A 23,655-nucleotide genomic window follows, 5' to 3' on the forward strand; every position below is an offset into this window, starting at 1 on the left:
GTAAGAACACATCCCTTCATTCATTCATACAAATGATGGAGCAAATGCATAAAGACTCTAGCAAAGAAAACGTCTTGTTTTTTCTGTATTGATGGCAAAGCTGGGTCACTCATTAATCCTTAGGGTTCTACGGTTCTTACTCTTAACTATTCAAATGTAACTACATCATCACATACATGGCTCATACAGTGCTGTTCTAAAGTCGGAGGCTATCTGAGGAAGTAATATGTAAATCTGGGCATTTATTTGTTCAAAAAGCATGGTAGAATAAACAAACAAACAAACAATGCATTGTGATTTGTTGTGTGTGGATGTGTTAGAGTAAGCATTTGCAAAGCTTTCCTCAAGAAAGTGCAGTATTTACACTTAGCATTTAATATCTTGTTTATCTAATGAGTCCTTTATTAAATTAAATCAGGTGCTGCTGATGGAATTCAACAAATCTATGGAGTCTCTAGAGGGTAGCAAACAGTCAGGAACCACACCTGTGATGAGAAACAAAAGACTTTTCTAAGCTTTGATTGTATTTAAATGGGGTGGAAATGGTGGGTAGGGAGGGGTGCCGTATGTTACCCTGTACTTACTTGCATAACGATGCTTCAAATTTACAAAAGATTTAAAACCCATTTTCAAAAATGTTCAGACAGTAGTTAAATGCAAACCAAATAATTGTTTGATTTGTGAATCTGCTTTAACATGTATTTAAAAAAAAGTACAAAGACAAGGTGTTTAATGTTTTATCTTATCAACTTCATTATTTTTTGTAAATACCGTGTCTTCGGCATTGAACAGGATGCGGGAAACATAGCATATATAAACGAATGCTCTTTTATTTAGAAAAGGCACTTCAACAGACCTCAAGACACAGTTCATTTCACACAAAGTTATTGTGAAATGTTTAAAAAACATCTTAAACAGGTGATGCAATAATGTCATGGGTATGAAAGAAGCGTCCAAGAAAGGCCTTATCCTTCATGAGCAAGGGTGGTCGAGGCTCTCTACTTTCCCAAAATGCATCAGCAAAAAATCCAACAGTTTAAAAATAACTGTGATTTTACATATTTCACCCCTGCAGTGCATAATATCATGAAAAAATTCAGATAATCCAGAGAAGTCACTTTGCATAAAGGAAAGGGCTGAAAACCTCAAATAAATGCCTGTGATTTTTTTTTTTTTATAATAATATGGTAATATCTATTAGTAATAGATATTACTAAATACTGTCACTAAATAAGTCACTAAATACTGTCCATCACTGCATCCACCAATACAAGTTCAGACTCTGCAGTGCACAGCAGAAGTAACATGTCGACATGTCTGTAGCTGAGCTCATCTGAAACAGACTGCCGCACAATGGAAATGTGTATTGTGGTCTGATGAGTCAACCTTTCTAATTATTTTTGGACGTAATGGGTGCCATATTGTCTGGGATAAAGAAGAACAGGACCATCCAGATTCTTACCAGCATAAAATTCATAAACTACAGTCTGTCATGGTATGGGATGGTATATTGTGTGTAATGTACACATCTGTGAAAGCAGAATTCAGGGACTCCCGTGCTTGTTGTAAGCTGACAACATTGATCCACATTCTGCATGTGTTACAACAATGTGGCTGCGTAATCAGAGAGCGTGGCTGCTAGACTGACCTGCCTGCAGTCCAGAGCTATCATACTGTATATACTGTACTGTTGCATGGCTGAAGACTTGTATAACAGGCGAATGCCAAAAAATAGGCTGGATCAGTTTCTGGCTTCAGTCCCTGAATGATTATGAAGTGTTACTAATAGTATACATGCTCCTGTTCCACCTGTTTGGGAATGTGGTGCAGGCTTCATATTTCAAAGGAGCATGTATTTTCCAAAAATACTGAATTTTATAGGGTAAAACAAAAATATGTTGTTTTTGAACCATTTTCTAAATAATAAGTCAAGAAGAGCATTTTGCAGAGTGTCCCAACTTTTTTTAGAATTGGGTTTGTACATTCTGCATTAGTACTTTCTAATTGTTTATGTTTGTTTTGCATCAATAAATAATAAGAAATGTAAAGGTTTTTCTTCTTTTAATAAGACTGTACACAACATTAACTTTTCATCAAATTCAGATCATAATAAAATATCTCCTTCAACATACAAACACAAATATGTGGACTGAAAATGTAAAATTTGCACTTTCCACATAATTTCTTTTACAGGTAAAATCTGTATTATATACTGCAGCTAAAATAAACAAACACACACACACAAATCATCAGGTTAAGCTGGTAAATATCTTGTGTGTGTGTTGTTACTGTGAGCTAATGTGATGAAGTGATCCTGCTCTACTTTAAGCGCGCTGATCATACAGCCTGACCACAGCGCTTAGCTGCTAGGGGGGTTGTTGCCATAGCAACGGCTGCTCTCTCTTGCCGCCGTGCTACTTAAGTGATTAGCACACACACTCGTGCTGGGGAGATTACACGCTGTGAGGCACAGCGCCATTCTGGGACAGGAAGGCGTGCACACACATACACACTCACACTCACACACACACACACACATGTACACACACACCCCAAAATTCTGGTTGTTGTAACTGATGTGTGTGAATGACGTAGTTGATTACAGTTTTGCTATCTTGCTTAAACACAGTTCCAAGAACAAGGTTGATGATATCAAAATACTTCACTCAAAAATGGCTGCAGTGTGAGTCACAATAGTCTTTTTAAAGTCAAATATGAAACAAGAAACAGAAAGTTTCCAGTATGAATCATGGAAGCAAAATCTTTTTAAACAGAACACAATCTCTTTTTAAAGATTTTGATAACTGTCAACCAACTTAAACAGAGAGTGCTGCTGGTAGGGAAATAAATGTTTATTATTGAAGGTGCTCTATGGCAAGAAAAAATCTGGACAAAAAAATCACTTAATGCGTTTTTGTTTTGTCTTGATAGCCATTGTTATAATTAAGGTTTTTATTTATAAAGAGTGCCTTTGTTTTTCACCTTTTTCTCTACATTTTGATAATTGTTTAAAATTGAATGCCTTCAGTTTGAGTCAAAATACTTAAATCTTTTCAAAGACAATACCTCAAATATGTGCCAAAACACCAAAGTCTTTTAAAAGTGATTACCTCCAGTATGAGTCAAGATATCACACTCTTTTTAAAGAGAATGCATGCAAGATTAAAAAAAAAACTCATAAAATCATCAAGCAGTAAAATAAAATAAACATATGGTATTTCTCTCAGTCACAGCTGTAAAGATTTTTAATGTGCTACTTTCACACATTAGAATACAAGACAGTAAAATGAGTAGAACAAATTCAGCACATAGACTTTCTGTTTTGTTAGAATTCTGTGTTTTGTAATAAAGTGGTTTGTATTTGTGTTTTTGCTTTTGAACAGTTGAATTTAAGCCAAGTGGAGAGAACCTTTTTCATGATGTTTGGGATCAAATTAGTGCATGGTTTTAATGGGTGTTGTTTGATTCTATATTATTGATTTAATAAATGGATTTGACATGTAGAGATAGATAAATCCAGCAGATTTATCTATTTGGTGTGTGTATATGTCTGTGCATGTGTCTGTGTGGCTGAGTGTGTGTGTGTGTGTGTCTTTGAGCACATGTATGTGTTTATGCATGTGGGTATGTGTGTACACACTGATTATTATGCTTCATGATTAAGTATGTATGTGTGTATGTGTGTTTGTGCCGTGTCTGAATGTGTATGTGTGTGTGTGTGTGTGTGTGTATGTGGCTAAGTATGTGTTTAAGTGTGTATGTGCATTTGTGTGTGTACATGTTTGTGCATGCATATTTGTGTTTGTGTGTGAGTGTGCCTGAGTGGGTGTTTTTATGTATTTGTGTGTGCCTATGTGTTTATGCTGCTGTGTGTAGCTGAGTGTGTATGTTTGCGTGTGTACATTTTTTTTCTTGCAATGTTGTTTTTTTTTTTTTAAATACATGACAATTATATATTTAATGAGTTGTGTAATGCATTACACGTACATTCAATTTACAGTCTGTATTGGCGGGTTAATGCCTGCACTTTTGGCTTTTTGTTTGTTTTGATGTCTGCAAAACAAAATTGCAAACACAACAAGAAGGTTTTATAAAATTTTAATCATAATAAACTATCTCCTCTTCTATTTACAATCACAAATATGGTTTGGACTGAATGCTTAGAATCTGTGCTTTCCATGCAATTTCTTGTTTTTTATGAGCTACAGTATGAATAGGAATTTATTACTATCAAATTACACTGTGTTTTGTTGTCACCAGTCAAAATGACAACTTAAGGATTAAACAGCAGAATATCTCACTTTGAATAGAGTAATGCTGGGGAGCGAGGAGGCGGACTCACGTGCTGAGATAAGCGACTTTTATTTTGGGCAAATCCAGGGTCATGGTCAAGATGGTCCAGGTTCAAATAGCCAACATGAACAGATTGATAGTTAGACATGATAAACACAGAAACACCAAACCAACATACAAGCACGATCAAACAGTGGAAAGACCAGCGAAAACTAAGGGCAAACAATGGGCTTATAAAACACAGGGATAACGAGGGATAGGCGGAAAACAATCAGGTGGCAACAATCAGGGGCGGAGTCACAAAACAAGGGGCCGGACTAGGAAACCAAAACAAAGAGCATATAGACTAGACCCAAAAAAATGCACATGGTCCGGACTGGGAGGGGCCAATCGTGACAAATAGATCTTAGTTGCGGGTTTTTATTTTTTTCAACTCTGCCTCTCAAGCCATTTTTCCATTATCATAAAAAACAAGGCAGTGCACATTATTATTCCAGGTCTGTGACACAGTAAGACGTCTGGATTATTTTCCTGTTCTAAGGTGTATGACATTTCATTTTAATATTTACTGTTCTATGACAATTCAATCTCTGCCCTTTCTATTGATGGGCTTATTATAGCCATCAGTAAATGGCCATTAAATAGCAATCACTCAGACACCCCTGTGAAGGCAGCATGTCCTCATTTCTCATGAATCAATCCATTGAATCATTTCCTTCCTAACAGTACCAGTCATTTTGTTCCATTTCTCTCTCCATAATAAGCGACTTGATTACTTGAGTGAAAAAAAAGTCGTAAAATCTGACCTCACTATTTAGAGAAGAGTTGTTGGAGGATATGCAAATGTGGTTTTGCATAATGAATATTTGCGTTAGGGTGTCTCCAGAGCTGAGCCGGGGGGAAGGAGGGGGGTGGGTTGCATTGTGAATTATGCATTTGTCATTTCCAACAAGGACCCTACAGCCTGGGGCTTTGTAAATAAAAATAAACAAATGCTATAATGGGTTCCATCTAAAGTTAGAAGAAAAATAGAAGAATAGAAGAATGTGAAGGGGGGCAGTAACGGCAGTAGTCATGGCAGTAGTAGGCAGAGCTTAATGGCTAAATGCCAGTCGGAGTGAAAGAGGCAAAGTGCTGTTAACACAATGTTTTCTAATTCTTTTACACTGTTGGTGAAATATATCTGTATGGGATTTACAAAACCAGAAATGAACCGGACCTTATTCTTTACTGCTGACCAAACGTGTCAAAATTTATATAAATGTTTTCAGTGTTTATGTTTAAATATTATCTTTTTATTGTGGCAGTTATACACTATTTTTTAAGGTGAAGAAAGCTGCTAGCTATGCTGTTTTTTAGGCATGGTCGTCTTGGTGGAGAGGTATAAATTGCTTTCACAGCAGGGAGTTCTCACCCCTCCCCTTTTACTCCTCTTTGCTCACTAGCAGCTCAACAGCACAGAGAGAACCAATAGTGGCTGTGTTTACATGCAAGGATTTTGCCAATCTGACTGAATACATTTCAATTATAGATTAAGAGGTGTTTATATACCCACTTTGCTCATCAATCTGATGAAAACCTCCATTTACATGCACACTACAAGTAATCCAAAATTATGTACATGCATAGAACACCAATAGAGGTTACCATGACAAAGAGCATCGCATGAGTTCAGTCAGAGTGTAGCAGTGTGTTGCATGAGATTACAGCTGGCATGCTTGTATTTTTAATTACATAAAAAATAAAACATACTTCACCTGTGCTAAAAGGGGGAAGACATCATGTTCTGATACACATAAACTGGACACCCATCCCACTGCCATCTTTAAAGCTCAAAGCATAAACTTTGTGTAAGGGGGAGCGAGAAGGCGGACGCACACGCTGAGATAAGCAAGATGTATTAGAACCCACTTAAAATAGAGGCCAGACACAGATGTTGAGGCACCTGCCCTTTAGCTTCTATTGTAAGTGTGTCTTGAGTCAGCTGGTTAGACCTTATGCTACAGATGTGACAAATTTAAAAAACACAAAAAAAATTGTGAGTTTGTAAATCATTTGTAAATCATGACTTGGGTTTGGTAGTCCAGAGACATAGAGAAGGTAACACAGAAAGAAGAGAGAGGGAGAAAGAGAGAAATGGGGAATGTTTGGTGAACAGAGAGAGTATGGAGTGGTTTGAAGCAGTAGATCTCATTGAGGACTCGATTACCCTTCTAATCTGCATCTGTAAAAATAGTTGAGCTATTTCTGACTGTTAGAGATCAAACAGAGATAGAGGAGATGGAGAGAGTGCATCAAAGTGAGAAGAAAAAAAATTCATGCTTTTTTGTGTTTGTGTAAAACACCTTCCTCTCTTTGTTCAACCAATAACTTGCTGCGTTCATCCACTTGAAATATTAATGCCTGCTGCTATCTCAATCAGCACTAAATTAGACCCTAGTTATCTATTTATGTAATTTAGATAGCTTGACAAAGCTATTTTGTACCATTGCAGTTTTTGTGCTAGAACAATGAAATTTTGCAGGTTCAAAGGCCTATCGTGACTAGGGAATAGGGTGCTTGTGATTTTGAGTGCAATTGCTTTTAAGGTTTTCATGTAGCATTTGCTCCAAAACAGTTTATTTTCCTGTTGAATTTGGATGGCGGACTAGTGAGAAAGTTCAGATCTAACTGTCACAAATGATACAAAAAACATCTCTTACACTGCCCCTCATACCATCTGACATACATACAAGCAGATGTATATTTAGATATATTAGCAACCACCTGGAATATTGTAGCAATGCCTTGCAATACCTTAGCAACCATTCAAAAAGCTATAGCAACAGCCTAGAAACACCTTAGCAACCCCCTGGCATTCTGTGACAATGCAACATCTTAAGAGTCACTTGAAATAACATAGCAACACATAGAAACTACCTGGTATCTTGTCAAGCAAACTTAAGTGTGAAACACATTTCTAGTTTATTGTGAGCTTACCCATCTTGAGGTTTGATCACCACTTTTGAAATATGACACACTGAGGATGTTAATGGTATTATAACTTTGTTGTTGATGCCCTTCAGCTTTATCCATCTAATATTATCTAATATTTCTTAATTCATTACAGCTTCTTTCCAGTTATTTGAAACTTCTGAAGTTAAATCATACTAGCATTATATTATTTTTATACATGCATCAGCCACATTTTATGTTATTGAAAACGTTGATTTCAGACTTCTGAATTGTGGTATATTGGTATAGTGTCATTTATTGTGATGCTGGCAAAAAGTTGTGGCTAACTTGTTTCAAACTTGTCATCTACTTTAGCTTGGAAGTCAGTATGCTATAGAAAGATAAAGCAAATAAAAAATATCCAAAGATTCCTCCTATCTCCATTTCCCTGTTTTCTCTCTCCTCTCTTTGTTTACCAGAATGATCTCTCAGGGCAGAGATCACACCCTCATGATTGGTGTCATGTGATACTGGTGTTGTGATGCTGACGTCACAGCCACAGTGACAGTGTGTTTGGCTCCTCGAAGTGTCAGCAGTTTAGTCACTAACACTGCCACACTGACACTTTCCACAAGAGCCTGACACTAGTTAACCATTCAATTTAGTTCAATTCAATGCAGTTCAATTCAGATTTATTGTATTTATACCAGAAGAGCATAACATCATGTTGTAAGCAACAGTGTTACTTTAATGAGATTTAATTCCAAGTCATTTTCAGTCATTTCTATTAGTCCATTGATCACCACTGGTCAAGTTACATTACATTCTATACAGGGAACTTTTTAGTGCACATAAAAATGAACAAATAAGCAAATAAAGATGCAGTGTACAAGTAAAATGTATAGGCTTATTGTTGAATTCATCAAATAAACAATAATTGTGTATTAAAAATGTAGAGGATGTTATTTTCGCTTAGAAAATCAACAACACATATAATCTGACCAAGGGTATCCAAACAAAGTGTCAAAATGTAGTGCACTGAAAACAATAATGCATTGTTTAACAATAATGCAATGTATTTACTTGGTTCAAATATGCACATCATTTCCACATATAAAATAAATAAAATAAAATGTATTACATACGCGCAAAATAAGTACACTGAAAGAGGAAATCATGCATTGTATTCAGTTTATTCATGATGTTCTCACCTGAATCCACTAAATTCAGTGAATCAATTTTTTTCAGCATATAAAGAGTGCGGTTTGTGCAGAGATAGTAGAGTTGTGGCTCAGTGATGCTGATTATAGTCTATAAACCAATGTTCATCTCTGTAACTCCAGTCCACATGGGTTACTGTTAATACAGAATACAATCTGAGAAGTACTCTGTTGACAGATTTGGTGGACATACCAGTCTGCTAGCTGGTTGTTCCACTGTCATTTTAGAGAGGCAGTTTGTCATTATAAACCACTTCAGTGCAGTATGTAAATACATAGCTTAGCAAAGTGCTTTGTTGAACTGGAGGGAGCTGATTTGCAGAGTGCTCATGAATGTATAAGTGGCTCCTGCACCGAAGGCACAGAGGAGGAAGAAATGCAAGAGGAAGTGCATTTATAAACAAAAGAATGTCCATATGCAAATGAGAGCAGCAGGGGTTGGTGTGTGTGCACCAGTCATGTGTGCCAGCTTGCAAAATAGCCTCCGCACCGCATGTGTGCACGCATACACATACAGCATTGTGCAAAAGTCAGAACCGTCATTAAGTACAAATTATTCATTTTTAACTGGCAAGAAATAAAGCAAAAGATTCCACAGACAATTACACAGAGGCCTAAACAACTCAATACACTCAAAGGTTTAGTGTGTGTCTCTTACTGTATCCACTTTGTGTTTATTACAGCTTCCATTCTGACTTTTGGCAATGGTGCCATTCTGTGACTGTGCTATATTTAAAGTAACTGGGCTCTTCAGCATAACCCATTCTACTGCCAGCATTTGTCAATGGAGATTGCATGGCTGTGTACTTGATTTAACTGTAAATTAACTAAATAATTATGCGATATATCTTCATATTTTTGGCCATTTATTGTATCTAATCTCAGAAATGGCTCCTGAAAAAATAATATCTTGTACTGTTTAGGCAGAAAATTAATTAAATGAAAGCTCTCAGATGTTTGCGCCATACTGTATGAACAGGTGCATATGCTCGCTCATACAGCTGCCTTTTCCACGCGCTAAATCTTGAGCATGATAAACCAGAATGCACCAGTTGTATGTATAAGGATGTATTTTCCAGATTTTATTTTCTTGAGTCTCTAATTATTTCTCTTTCTTTCACAGCCATTAAAGAGAAGCACAGTGACTGGACTGAGTTTCTCATCAAAGAACTAACAGGATCACGAACAGCACCAACTAACCTGCTCGAAGGAGTGAGTATTTGTGCATGTGTGTGTGTGTGTTTGTATCCATGTTTTGGCTCTCTATGGGGACACAATGTCCCCAGGATGATGAAAATATAAATGATGCTTTTATAAAATGAATATCATAGAATTGCTTTCTTTTACAGTCTTTTAAGTGAACCAGGTTAGTGTTAAAGATACAGACAGAAGTGCTAGGATGCTTTGTAACATGATGTTAAGACTGGTTAAGCAAATTGCAATTAAGTGGCTGAAATGGTCATCATTAACTGACTTCAGTCATTATGGCTCTACAATTATGTTGCGTTAACGCAATAGTAAGTAAGACAAGTAAGTAGACAATTAAGTAAGCAGACAATGTGGCTTAATTACATGAAAATTCTTTACAGATTGTAGATATTAAGCTGATAAAGGACAGTAATTTTCTTGGAAAAAAACAGAAAACATAGTGTAAACAACACAAAATAAATCCACTGAAGCCTCAACAACTAAATGTAATACCCAGATTTTTCAGTATTTAGTGTCCACAGTTTGCCTTTATTACATCTTCTGTTCTTTTTTGGCAAACTTGCTTTTTAGTTTCTCAAAGAAATCTGCAGGAATATTTTGACACACCTCCAAAGTTCAGTCTTAGAAGTTGGTTACATTTTCTGCTTCTCTCAACCTAATACCAAATATTCAGTGATGTTGAGGTCTGGACTTTGGGGTGGTCTGAGAACACCAGCCATTTCTTTTTTTGATTTATTCATTTTTAAGTTTTGCTTCTTTACAGCTGCACATCGTTTCATATTGTATTTGCATGACATTACAGTGAGAAGCTTATTTTTTCACTTGCACTTATTCACTTATTTAACTTATTCTCCTTTGACATCCCCCCTTTCCCCTTATGCAAGTGGATTTTTGTGATTTCTTCAGACATTTCTCCTGAAAGATAGATAACTTGTACATAACGGCTAGGCTGTTTTGACTGGAAATTAATGAAAGAAAAGGTTTTCTAAAACACAAAGTCATAAGATTCTTAAAGTATCTACCTGTCTGTTATCTATGAACTCAAATAAATCTGGGCTTTCCCAGTTAAACAAGTGACATTTCAGTGTAATTAAAATATACTCCACGCCCATATAAACCAAAATAAGCACTATAGAATAGAATAGAAGAATATGTAGAATGTATAAATAACTCACTATCATATCATTCACTGTGTGTTTTTCTTCTTTTATCCTCTCTGTCTCTCTCGTAGCCCTTGAGGGGTAAGAACACGGTAGATCTAATTGTGTCAGGGTGTGTGTTGGAAATTCGTGATGCCTGTGAGCCATGTGTGTACTGGGCAGCCAGAGTCCAGCGAAATGTTGGTGGGCGGTTATGCCTCAGCTACATTGGCCTGGATGACCCTGCCCACTTCATCTGGATCTTCTATCTGGACACCAGGCTCCGTCCCCTGGGCTGGGCCAAAGAAAATCAATTCCCAATGGAGCCGCCCACAGGTGAGAGTTAAGGGTCTAAAAATGCATCCAGAGATAGTGATGAACTGCATCTGGTTTAGGATGTTATAATCAATGAATCAATTAATAAATTAGTTATAAATCCTTAATGAATGAATTAATTAATTAATCAATGAATTAAAACTTTTTACATTTGTTTTGCTTTCTGGAAACTTTCCCTCACTCTTAAGTATCATTATCAAAACAAATGGAAACATTAGCAGATGGTTGTGAATGTGATGTTCTTAAATTATAAGTAATAGTATATTAATTCAGTTCAATGTGTTCTCTGTAGGAGTCTCTCCTTAAATTTGGTTATTTATTGAAAATTCAATAGAAGGACTTCAGTGTTTCCTTTTGTAGCCAACATCCTACAAAATATACACTCTTACATGATAGTTCCCATACTTGTTACTTTTGCAACCTCACTGACTTCCATTGAAGTCCACCCCCACTCTTCTCATCAGTATTTCTCATGAATTAAGAAGCAGAAAGAGGAAAGAGGTAGTGTGTGAGGGCCAATTCAAACCAAAGTTCCGAGATTTCAATTCAGTTTGTCTCAAACTTATTGGACCAGTGTCCCAGATCCCAGAAAACCCGTTTACACTTAAGCCTAGACTCTGTATGAAACACATACAGACACAATTGCAATTGATTCCACTTTAGTGCTCCAGTTTAGTTCACTTTATGAGATTTACACAATTTTCCACTTACCCCAGATGTTGTCAATCAGCGAGACTTGTTTAGTGTCCAAATTTTGCCATTTTATTGTAGCACTGAAGCTATGAGGCTAATGTTGCTAGCAAACAATAGAAATCAGTAGTCACATAAATCTTTGACATTAATTCATCCCCACTTCTACAAAACCGGTTAAACTTCTCCCAAACCGGTTAAACCTCATGCGGTTCTTCACTAAGGTCACATGGACTTGGTTTACAAAATGACTGTAAGGTAAAGGCTGCCAGCAGGCCAGTGAAGGTTTGTTCATTTTTATAGCTTACAGAAAAGCATTCTGGGCCAGATTCATAAAACGCAGCTTTTAGCATGAGATAAAGAGCCAATAGTAGGACGGTAACACGTTTGCATGTTCATAAACAAGAATTATGCTAACCGGCCGCACTGTTATCTCATTAAAATGGGGTGGTAGTGATTCATAACACGACACAACCCTGCAAAAAACACTCAAACCATTCTGATTTTCCTGGTAAGAAGTAGATGTGGATTACATGATATTTTCTACAATATTTCCAAACATGTTTGGTCCCACATGCAACAAATCACACTTACACACTTAGCTGATTAACCAACATATTTAAAAAACACAATCTGTTTGGACTGAACATCATGGTAAACCTTCTAACTGCTGTTGTAGGAGAGCAGAGGAGAAAATAGACTTGCCTGAGCAGGGTTTTAAGATTTAGATGACAGATTTAACTGGCACTGTATTTAAAACAGTCTGTTATCCCTGTGTCAAATTTCCTGTTTGTCAAATCCTCCTTCTGTTCATGGAAAGTGGGTTTGAAAATAAGTGAGGAGGAATTTTGATGTTGAGATTCTAATAATGTTTGAATTGATTTTAGTAGTTGACTGCTGGGATAGGCTCCAGCTCCCTCCGCAACCCAGGATGATAAGCGGCTTAGAAGTGTGTGTGTGTCTGTGATTTTAGTAGTTCACATAGTTCTTATTTTTTAATCTTATTTTGCAAATAAATACACAATCACGTGTAAAAAATACATATTTACCAAATAAACTTACAAATGTTGAAGTTGAAAATCTCTTATTTACTGTGATGCACATTGTGCATGATGATGTGCTGTTATAGCCGTGTTTTATGATTCTGGCCCACTGTGTCCCGACAAATCAGCGTGACCTTAATGAAGATCTGGATGCAGTTCAAGTGGGGTGAGGGAAATTTTGGGGATGTATTTACAGATAAGGTTGACGTCTAGTGTTTGCTAGCAATATTAGCCTCAAAGCTCCAATGCTAATCTGAAGAGGCAAAATTTGATCAACTACATCTGGGGTAAGGGGAAATTCATGATTTCTTGCCAAACTCTTCCTTTAAAAAGCTTCTTCAAACTCATCCATCTTATTCACCAGAAGAGTTGTTTCTTCAGATGAAGAATCATCTGTGGAAAGGTTCTTTAGAGAACCAAAATTGGTTATTCTATAGTGTGGAATAAATCTATTACATTAAAGATGGATTGATGTGATTCAATTTTATACACAACAGATGTGCAAAAAGTTGGGAGACCCCCAGTCAAATTACATTTAGATGATTTTCTTTCTGAATAAGAAATGAAAACACTTGGACACAATAGAATTTTTCTGCTAGCTTTTCTGCGGGTTTAAGATATTGGAAAAGATAGAACATAAAATAGAAAATATTTTATGTTTTATTGTTATGTTTTATTTACATATTGTATGTTTTCTTAATAAAATAAAGAATAAAGTAAATAAAATAAATAAAACATAATTGTGCATAAACATTCTCTCTGTAGAGTATCTGTACTTATTTTCACTTAGAAAATCATGTAATTTGTCACTTTGCCATACCAAAGCTGCCCCAGAATCAAAAAGATGTGAATGTGGTTATTTCTTCTCAATCACATATATTATATAGTTAAAGCTTTAATGTGATCATAAAATAAATTAGTTACAGTAAATAAAATGTGATTAAATATGCTACTGGTGGACCATGGAGAAATATGTGTGTTTTCTGTGGAAACTCTGACTAAGAGGCCTGTTGCGTTAGGCTGAGGTTTGGTCACACTGAGTGCTGCAGCAGAGCATATTAATTCCTTTCTTTGTAAGGGAGTGTCTTTGAGCTAAGCAGAGGGCGAAGACCTGTTTAACCCCTTAATGGCTATGGCCCATCAGCTGGCCCAAAGTTTTATTAAACACTTCTATAACCAAGGAATAGCTCAACCTGTTTGCGTTGAAGTCCCTTTAGTTACTGAACAATATGCCCCAGGATTTTAAGGGGTTAAACATACAGCAGAGCCTTTGGCATTTTATGATGTGGTAAACTTGTTTGCAGTATTGCTGTAGCTTGTGGATCACTAGAGGCCCCTGTTTTTGTGTGCGACTCTGAGTCATTCTCTGAGCAGCAGATTTATATCACTTCTCTGGAACTGGGACTAAAATATCCAGTCAAACATCTGGAATAGAGCCCATGCTGCATTGTTTCTGAAAGCCTATGCGCATATGTTTGTTTGTGTAGTTATGGAGGAGCATACAGAAAACATCAGCAGTGTTTTGGTACTCAACGAGACAGATGGATCAATGAGGTGTCAACCAGATGGATGGATGGATTGATGGATGAATAAATAGATGCATTGATGTGGTACTGTTCTCTTTTCCTCTGCAGAGCTGCGTGATATGAAAAGCTCTGAGGAGTGGACAGAGGCTTTAGAGAAAGCAACTGCTGAAGCCTTGAAAAAACCCTTGCCCCTGGAAGTCTTTAAGGTAACTGTGAGCTGAGGGTGGACGATATAGTAAAAATAGAAAAAACACAATATTTTCCAATACTTAGTTTTGCTAAAGTTACATGATCGTATCCTCTGTCAGCAAAGGAATAATGGAAACAATGTCAGAATTTAAAACCGACAAAAAAATCTATGTTGAATAATAAATTGTTAAATATATTTATGCATTATTGTTATGCCCATCAAGCTACTAAAATGGTATAGGAGAGTCCCTAAACCTCAATATGCATTAAGAATGTGAATATTTCTGAATATGCATGACTATGCAAATTGTAATTGCCCCCATCTTTCACATAAATTGGCCAGTGAGTAAAAGAACATGTAGGTGTTTTTTATAAAGCAGCCAATACATGGAAATACACAGTGGGCATTTCTAATAAAGTGGCCAGTGAGTAAAAACACAAGATACACTATTATTCTAGTATTCACCCATCTGCCTTTTCATGCATATGAACTTGAGTGACATCCCATTCTTCATCCATAGGGTTTAATATGATGTCGGCCCACCCTTTGCAGCTATAACAACTTCAACTCTTCTGGGAAAGCTTTCCACAAGGGTTAGGAGTGTGTTTATGGGAATTTTGGCAATTCTTCCAGAAGTGCATTTGTAACGTCAGATACTAATGTTGGACAAGAAGGCCTGGCTTGCGGTCTCCATTCTAATTCCTCCCAAAGGGGTTCTGTCAGGTTGAGGTCAGGACTCTTTGCAGGCCAGTCAAGTTCTTCCATACCAAACTGGCTCATGCATGTCTTTATGGACATTGCTTTGTGCACTGGTGCTCAGTCATGTTGGAACAGGAAGGGGCTGTCCCCAAACTGTTCCCACAAAGTTGGGAGCATGAAATTGGCCATAATATCTTGGTCTGCTGAAGCATTAAGACTTCCTTTCACTGGAACTAAGGGTCCAAGCCCAACGTCTGACAAACAAGCCCAGACCATAATCCCCCCTCCACCAAACTTTACACTTGGCACAATGCAGTCAGACAAGTACCGTTGTCCTGGCAACTGCCAAACCCAAACTCATCCATCGGATTGCCAGACAGAGAAGCGTGATTCATCACTCCAGAGAACACATCTCCACTGCTCTAGAGTCCAGTGGCAGCGCTTTACACCACTGTATTCGATGCTGTGCATTGCCACTTGGTGATGTAAGGCTTGGATGCAGCTGCTCAGCTATGAAAACCAATTCCATGAAGCTCTCTATATGCTGTTCTTGAGCTGAAGACCACATGAAGTTTGGAGGGCTGTAGTGATTGACTCTGCAGAAAGTTGCCGACCTCTATGCACTCTATGCGCCTCAAAGTCCACCGACCCCGCTCTGTCATTTCACGTTGCCTACCACCTCGTGGCAGAGTTGCTGTCATTCCCAGTCCCTTCCACTGACAGTTGACTGTGGAATATTTAGTAGCGAGGAAATTTCACTTAAATTTAACATTTACAAAACGTTTTAAAAAAGCACAAACAATTGTAAAAATAAATTAACAAAGATAAAATAAAATAACATGATAATTTTATGTATCATTATTTATAATAATATTTTCTATAATCGATGTAAATCTGTCTTTTTGTGATCCATGCATGATATAAAAGTATTAATATCGCCCATGTTATACTCAGAAAAGAAAATTTTGGTGTCATTTAACACATATCAAAATATCATATTGCCCACCAATGTACATTGAGAATGTGTCTGTGTGTGTTTAACAGGATCATGCTGATTTGCGTAAGCACTCCTTCAGAACTGGGATGAAGCTGGAAATGGTGACACCTAGAGAACCCTTCCACATCTGTCCTGCATCTGTGACTAAAGTAAGCTCTCTCTTGCATTTTCTCTCTCTCTTCCTCCCTCTCTCCCTTTTTCAATCTCTCTCTCTCTCTCTCTCTCTCTCTCTCTCTCTCTCTTTCTCTCTCTTTCTCTCTCTCTCTCTCTCTCTCTCTTCCTCCCTCTCTCCCTTTCTCTCTCTCTCACTCACTGGACACTTTATCAGAAACCCTTCCCTTGGTGCTCCACCTTGCTGGTGTACAGTTAGAGAATGTAGCCCATCTGTTGATACCCAGTTTATATTAGCCATCCTCCTGTCCTTTGTCAATGGTCAGTGTTGTCAGTTTGTGTGTCAACAGTTGGGCTACAGTCTGTAATTGTCCTCATAAAGTGGACTTATTAGGTTGGTGTTTCTAATAAAGTGGCCACTGGATGTATGTAAAAGGTAGGTGTTTCTATAAAGTGACCAGTGAGTGTAAGTACAACGCAGGTTTTTAGGTGTTTCTAATAAAGTGGCAAGTTAATGGAAGTTCAGGGCAGGTGTTTAGGTGTTTCTAATGAAGTAACCAGTTAGTGGAAGTACAAGGCAGATGTTTCAAGTATAGTGGCCAGTTAGTGGAAGTACAAGGTAGGTGTTTCAAGTATAGCGGCCAGTTATTGGAAATACAAGGTAGGTGTTTCTAATGAAGTGATTAATTAGTGAAAGCACAGGGTTGGTGTTTCTCACAGGACCCCAATTTTCCCTTTAGATGTTGTACTCAGTCCACTCATCACAGCTCTTACCCACTGACCTGTTATTGAAAGCTGACCTGCTTCGCTTGCAATTTCATCATTTTCTCTTGTGCAGGTATACAATGAGTACTACTTCCAGGTCACAGTGGATGACATGACGGCTGAGGCCACACCGCGCTCTGTAGTGTGTCATGCTGATTCACCAGCCATTCTGCCAGTCCAGTGGTGCCTAAAGAATGGAGTTGGACTGGAGAAACCTAGAGGTAAGTCTGAAAGGTCTTTGCTGCTGTTTCGCTGTAATATTTGGTGACTTCATATCCACCACTTGAGTATGAGTGTTTGGTTAAATCTACCTGATGTGTACCTGACACTTAATCTGTTTATTTTTTCTCTCTCCACATCATCTCTCTCTCTCTATCTCAGGTTTTCAGTCTCAGGATTTTGACTGGGCTGATTATTTGAAGTATTCTGGTACAGAAGCTGCTCCAGAGGCCTGTTTCCTCAATGTAAGCACAGCTTCCCTCAGCTTTTACTCACACCGTGCTACAAAATAGTGATACAATTATAATAGCCTGGTCATGGTCATGGGTCATGTTCATTTATTCCCATGTTGCCATGTTTTCCGCCTCTGTGAAAATCAGTTTAGTTTTAGCACCCACTCTTGTAGCCAGTGATAATTCGGTCATTACAGCATTTAGGCATTAAGCTTTTTATTAAATAAAACTACAGTTTTTATAATTTTCAGAGTAACTGACATTACTGTTATCAATGATTATTGATGTCTGTCTATTTCATTTTTTCTTTTTCTTTACTCTCAGAAATAAAGGTATAGAACTGTCACTGGAACAGTACCCCTCTTGTCACTGGGGTGGTATCCTCAAGGGTACATCTCTGTTCCTTTAGTCAGGGACCATAATTGTACCATAATCCATTTAAATGATATCTTCACACACCCCTGTTGTTTAAAAAACTTGGCCTGACAATTTCTCTGAAGTTTCAATGTGATCAGTTGTTAAAAGCTGAATTCTCCTCTCCACATCATGGAAAGCAAACCTGTCTTAATTTGGTCCTGCCCCAACACCCTGGAAATATCTGTGCTATTTACAAAAAAAGGTTTTCTCATTCCACAGATGTTTAAATGAGTGGCTCTATCTTTCTGTAGACGCTGATACTGACAATGTCCAAACAGATGAAAAACTAGATGTGCAGTTTCTGTGTGAGAGAGAAATAATCTGCAAGAACATGATAAAAGAGAGAAAGTATCAATGTGTATGGTATATTGGGTGTGTATGATGTTTTGTATGAGAGCAAGAAAGAGAAAGCGTGTGCAGTTTGCCATTCTTTAATGTAGGCTTTAGGGGGTTTCACTTCTTTATTTAAGATAAATTGGACAATATTCTTCAAAGTGGAGGAATTTCCCTATTAGGTATTTACCCACTGAAACTATACCTAAACACACACACACACGCAGTGTTGGTCACATGTAATTAGACATATGTAAATATAATAATATGTCTCATATGTCCCTTATAGCAACATGCATATTGGAATAAGGATTTCAGTGACATAAGGAAAAATTATGAAGGGTAATAAAATCAAATTTAATTTCCATTCAAAATGGCCATTAAGTACAAATTCTGGGGAACAGGTATAAGGTGTATCAGTATAAAACAGGAATTTCCAGAACTTGAGTTAAAAAATTGTTAACAGATACAGAGAGACCTCCTGGTGGACCAACAAAACTGTCCCCATCACATAAACTGCACCTAAACATAAACATAAAAGAAAACATGAAGAAAAATAATACAAAAAGGAAGAAAGTCCAGACCTCAGCATCACTGAATGTGTTTGGATTACTTGGATCATGAGAAGCAGGAAATGCAACCAACTTTTAGGACTGAACTTTGGAGGTGTGGAAAAATATCCCTGCAGATTTCTTTGAAAAACTGAAACAAGTCTTCAGAAAAGAATGGAAGCTGCAATGCTATATGGCTAGTTGTTGAAGCTTCTGTGTGATTTATTTTCTACTTTCTGACTCTGATTAACTTACGGGCTGTTTTGAATTGAAAGTAAACTGTAAGGGTGGTCTCTGAGAGATATATTATGTATGTGTACTATTATTTGTGTGAAATGATAAATGATCATATTTCCCATATGAATAGTCCTGTTTTTATCTGATTCACCATCAAAGGCAGGACATGGGTGAAATGTGTGACATACGTCACAATGGACTTCCTGATGACATGTAATATTTGACAGGAAATTAGTTGTTAGTGTGAAGGAAGGTTTTTTTTTTTTTGGCTTTCAGTTCTTCTACACGCTGCAGATTTTATTCTCAGTTTTCATGGCTGGTCATTTCTTCATCACTGCCATTTTCCCCCAGGATGTAATGTGCGTGCGTGTGTGTGCGTGTGTGTGTGTGTGTGTGTGTGTGTGTGCATGTGTGCGTGTGCGCGCCTGTGTGGGTGTTTATATGTGTTAGTAACTGCAGGCTCGTTTCATGCTTAATGCCAATTACTGTAATTCTTCTAAATAGTGATTAATTGTGCCTGTCTGTTTCCATTTGATTCTGCCTGAATAATTAATATTTTTATCGCTGGAATGCATTTTTTTGATCCTGCGCATAATCTCATTGTTTGCTTATGTTGATTTTCCAGTAGTTATTTTGTGTAATTAGTCATGAGGGATTGAGCAGCTGACCCATATTTGTGTCTTTGTGCTTTGCATGTTTGTGTGTGTGTGTGTGTGTGTGTGTGTGTGCGTGCATGGGAATGTGTATTATTATTTGTGTATTTTTGTTGTGAAGCAAAACCATTTCTTTTTCGTTCATAAGGTTAAGTGCTGAGTTAGGTTGATTAGGTTAAGATTCATAAAACTCAGCGGTAACAGTTCTACACCATGCAAAATGGGTGGCATGCTAAATAAGAGACACCAGTCTTTGTTTAATGTGTCCATGGCAAGAAGTCAACATATAAATAGTCACACATATTAAGGACACATGCCAAGTGAAGATCCTATTGGCTGCCCAAATATATACATCAAAAGAAGAAAAAAAATTCTCAACAGAGCTATGAATTTTAAGGGAATAATTACTATTACAAATGACAAATAATAGTACATTATTTGATAAAAAATTCAATTATAGCATCTTAAATTGTAGGAATTATATTTAAGCGTGTGAGATTTAATTCATTATTAGTAATAATTTGAGCCTTTTTCCAGTTCAATATAATTGCAGTAATTTGTGTAGTATACATTATACAATACATATGGGGCATATGGATGGGACATCATTTTGTGTTAGGGTATAAAAACCTTTCTGTGTCTGTGTGTGCAGGCATCTGTCAGTAGGGGTTTCTGTAAGGACACATGGCTGGAAGCGGTGAATCCTCTTCAGCCGGCAGAATTCTGCGTTGCACGAATCACTCAGGTCAAAGGTCAGCTCCTCTGGCTCAGATTTGAAGGTAGGAAGCTGCTCTGTGTTCGTCTATCTGTGCGACATATTTACCCAGATCTTTTTATAACCCCTGCAACTCTAAGGGTCTTTATGTGAGTCTACAGTTCAGTTCCTCACTATCATAGCTATGTAACCTAAAGAGGAATTCCACCCATTTTTCTACATTTCTCCATAAGCCGATTGTTAAGATGTCATTCAGAGTGGTTTGGTGTGAAATGCTCCATTCTAGACAACAGAGAGCTAGAGTGTACTAATCTGTAATGGTGGAGCGATGCATGTAGGGTGTTGTAAGGCAAAGTAGTCACTCATAAGACACTTAACTGTAGCTTAACTGGTGGTTTTGAACAATAATTATAATGGCTCTAATCATGTTGTAGACATTGTGACCCCTGGTTCCTGTCACCACCACTGCAATTAGTGACTTGCTCTACTTTCTCTACAATTAACTTTTCACATCGAAACAGTCTGAATGACTTTATTTCCATCTCAGTGACTGGAATATGCATATATTTTGAAAAATCGCTGGAATTCTCCTTAAATTCTTAAGATTAATGACTACATATTAAATGTGTCTTTGATGAGTTACTACTTCACTACCTCAATTTCATTCATTTCATTATGAAAAGACATCTTGTAATTGCTTTTTCTAACCAGTCTAATGACTTCAGTAATTCAGAAACAGATTTAAGTCATAGTTCTATTTTGAATCCTGCATTTATTTGTCAGACAGTAGTTATTTCAAGATGTAGCTTTGACTTTTAAATAGTCGATGGACTTGAGTCATTAGCAATCTTGAGTGATTATGTCTAACATCTAAACATTTTATTAAAATAGCAAGTCAATATGATAAGATATATTTTGTTTTGTTTGTAATTATTTATTTTTTTTGGTAATTATTATTTTGTTGTCACTGTTTTTGTCACTGTTTCTCTCTACAGGACTATCTAAGCCTCTAGCAGATTGCATAGTTGATGTGGAGAGTATGGACATTTTCCCAGTGGGGTGGTGCGAAGCTAACAGCTATCCGCTAACAGCCATACGGAAGGCCGTCTGTGAGTTCTACCTGTGAATCTTTCTCTATTTTCTCTCACTCCTCACTCTCTCCTTTTCTTGCTTTTCAATCCAATTTAATATAGTTTCAATTCACAGTGCTTATTGACATGACAAATAATGCTACATTTGTATTGCACCAACGTATGAGCAATATACATATATATTATAGATACTGTGTTTTCTCTGTATTAGAGAGGCTATTAAATGTGGAGTGTTTGTTGTTGATTTTTGTAAAGAACTATTTGCGGATTCTTTCTGGAGGTGTGGGTCTGTGCTTTATTCAGTTCACACTGCTGGTAGGTTCTTTTTCCTGAGGCAGCCAGGATCTCCTGAGCATCGCATTTTACTTTGTGATTTTGTTTCCCAAAAGTCGCTGCATTTGTCAGATGTTCTGTATTTCGATTGGCTCTGATCAGATCAGTTGTGTTTTTCAGGTCCTGAGTGTTGAGTGTTAGTCTGTATGTAGTGTGAGTATGTAAAGAGGTCCAGCTGAATGAGGAGACTGATGTCTTTGCTCAACTCTGTATAATGATATGAGTGTGGGTCAGGTGCTCCCAAAATTTGATTGCCCTTTTTTTGTATTTTTCTAATTGTTGGGTATTTGCCTAATTCAATGTTGTTGCTTGTTCTGTGTACTTAATTTTTTTTTTTTTGCAAAATTCTGCATGCAGAGTCTCAGTTGGATGTTTTTCCTACTTGTTAAATTGTTGATTTGTTTACTGCCGTAAAGCGCAACAGGTTTAATTACTGATATTTTAGCCAAATTCTGATTGTCGTTTTAAAAATTGTCATTTTATGGCACAGAAAGCCCCACGAGCTCACTCACTGTCTGCTGAAAATTCCCAGAGGAACTGATCTTGATGCCTAAATAGTTATACTCTGATGAGTGAATCATTTCATTTGTGCTTGAGATCTGGGTTCTTTGCGAAATCATAACCTTAGTTTTGTTTCGGTTTACTGCCAGGGCCCAGATCTGGCTCCAGGTATGGGTTCTGCTGTAGACCCTGCTCTGTGGGGGACAGCAGAAGCAGGTCATCGTTATAGTGCAGGAATTTTATCTCTGAGCTGTAGACTCTACTACTGTTTTTTATTTTAATTCATTAATATGAATATTAATATAGTGTTGGCTTTAACAGCAGGCCTGTCTCACTCTGCACTCCTACGAGACCAAATTTGTTTGCTTGTTTGTTGCCAATATTTATCCCTCATTTATTTATATACATTGGTTTAATTAGGTCGTATGCATTTATAACACTTTCAGGTATGGCACTTTCAGTCAGTTTTTTGAATAATCCTTGGTGTCTAATAGAAGGAAAAGCCTTTTTGAATTCAATAAAGCATGCAAAAATGTTCAATTAGGGTGTGTAAGTTTTAAATATGACCCGTGGCACATTAATTTGGTAAAAACTGTACTTCATCTTCAAATCTAGAGTTTAAAATACTTCACAGGATCTTCCTCAGATTACTGTTCACACAGATGAATCAGTAATTGTTCAGATCCATTTTTAATGATTGGTGTTATTAGTCCATGAGTCCAGATTTTATGATGTGATCTTCACTCATAACTAAATTAAACAGCTTTATAGTGGCAACTTGAAATTTTGAACTTGAGTATTTTAATGTCTCATCATGAGGATTGTACTGAGCTGATGTAGGTGGTGGTGAATTATGAGCTGATCTGGTAGGATGGGAGTGCTGGATTGGTCTAGATTGGAGATGGTGGTGAGCTGTTGGTGGAGTGTGGCAGGCTGGTCCCTGAGGAAGCTCATGCCTGTGCTGGTGGTGATGTGGGTGTGGATCTGCCCCTTATTTCCACCAGCTTCACTTCCATCAGGCTGTTCCTGATCTCAGCGACAGTGGAGTAGAGGCATGGTCTCAAGGGAGCCGCGGCACTTGATATTTTCAGTCTTTTTCAGCATCCTCAAAAATGTATATTTAACAGCCTTTGCAGATCCTTTGTTTTGTGGTGCATGTAAAGTATTTACATATAGCTGAATGCTGTGCTGTAAAGCAGGTTGGTGGTGGTGCTTTTACC

The 23,655-nt window shown here is 37.3% G+C and overlaps 1 protein-coding gene across 2 annotated transcripts in view; it reads left to right on the plus strand.

Annotated features, from left to right (window-relative positions):
- The window catches only part of sfmbt2 (Scm like with four mbt domains 2), a 70,007-nt gene that overhangs the window by 29,863 nt on the left and 16,489 nt on the right, over positions 1–23,655 (plus strand). For both annotated transcript variants that reach the window (XM_017696922.2, XM_017696923.2), the window contains 8 exons: positions 9,571–9,659; positions 10,888–11,131; positions 14,499–14,596; positions 16,324–16,425; positions 17,226–17,373; positions 17,534–17,616; positions 20,448–20,574; positions 21,506–21,619. In XM_017696922.2, the coding sequence (XP_017552411.1) occupies positions 9,571–9,659; positions 10,888–11,131; positions 14,499–14,596; positions 16,324–16,425; positions 17,226–17,373; positions 17,534–17,616; positions 20,448–20,574; positions 21,506–21,619 (1,005 nt within the window). The remainder of the gene's footprint in view (positions 1–9,570; positions 9,660–10,887; positions 11,132–14,498; positions 14,597–16,323; positions 16,426–17,225; positions 17,374–17,533; positions 17,617–20,447; positions 20,575–21,505; positions 21,620–23,655) is intronic.

The sequence above is a fragment of the Pygocentrus nattereri genome, chromosome 1 (genome assembly GCF_015220715.1).
Source record: "Pygocentrus nattereri isolate fPygNat1 chromosome 1, fPygNat1.pri, whole genome shotgun sequence".
Lineage (NCBI taxonomy): Eukaryota > Metazoa > Chordata > Actinopteri > Characiformes > Serrasalmidae > Pygocentrus > Pygocentrus nattereri.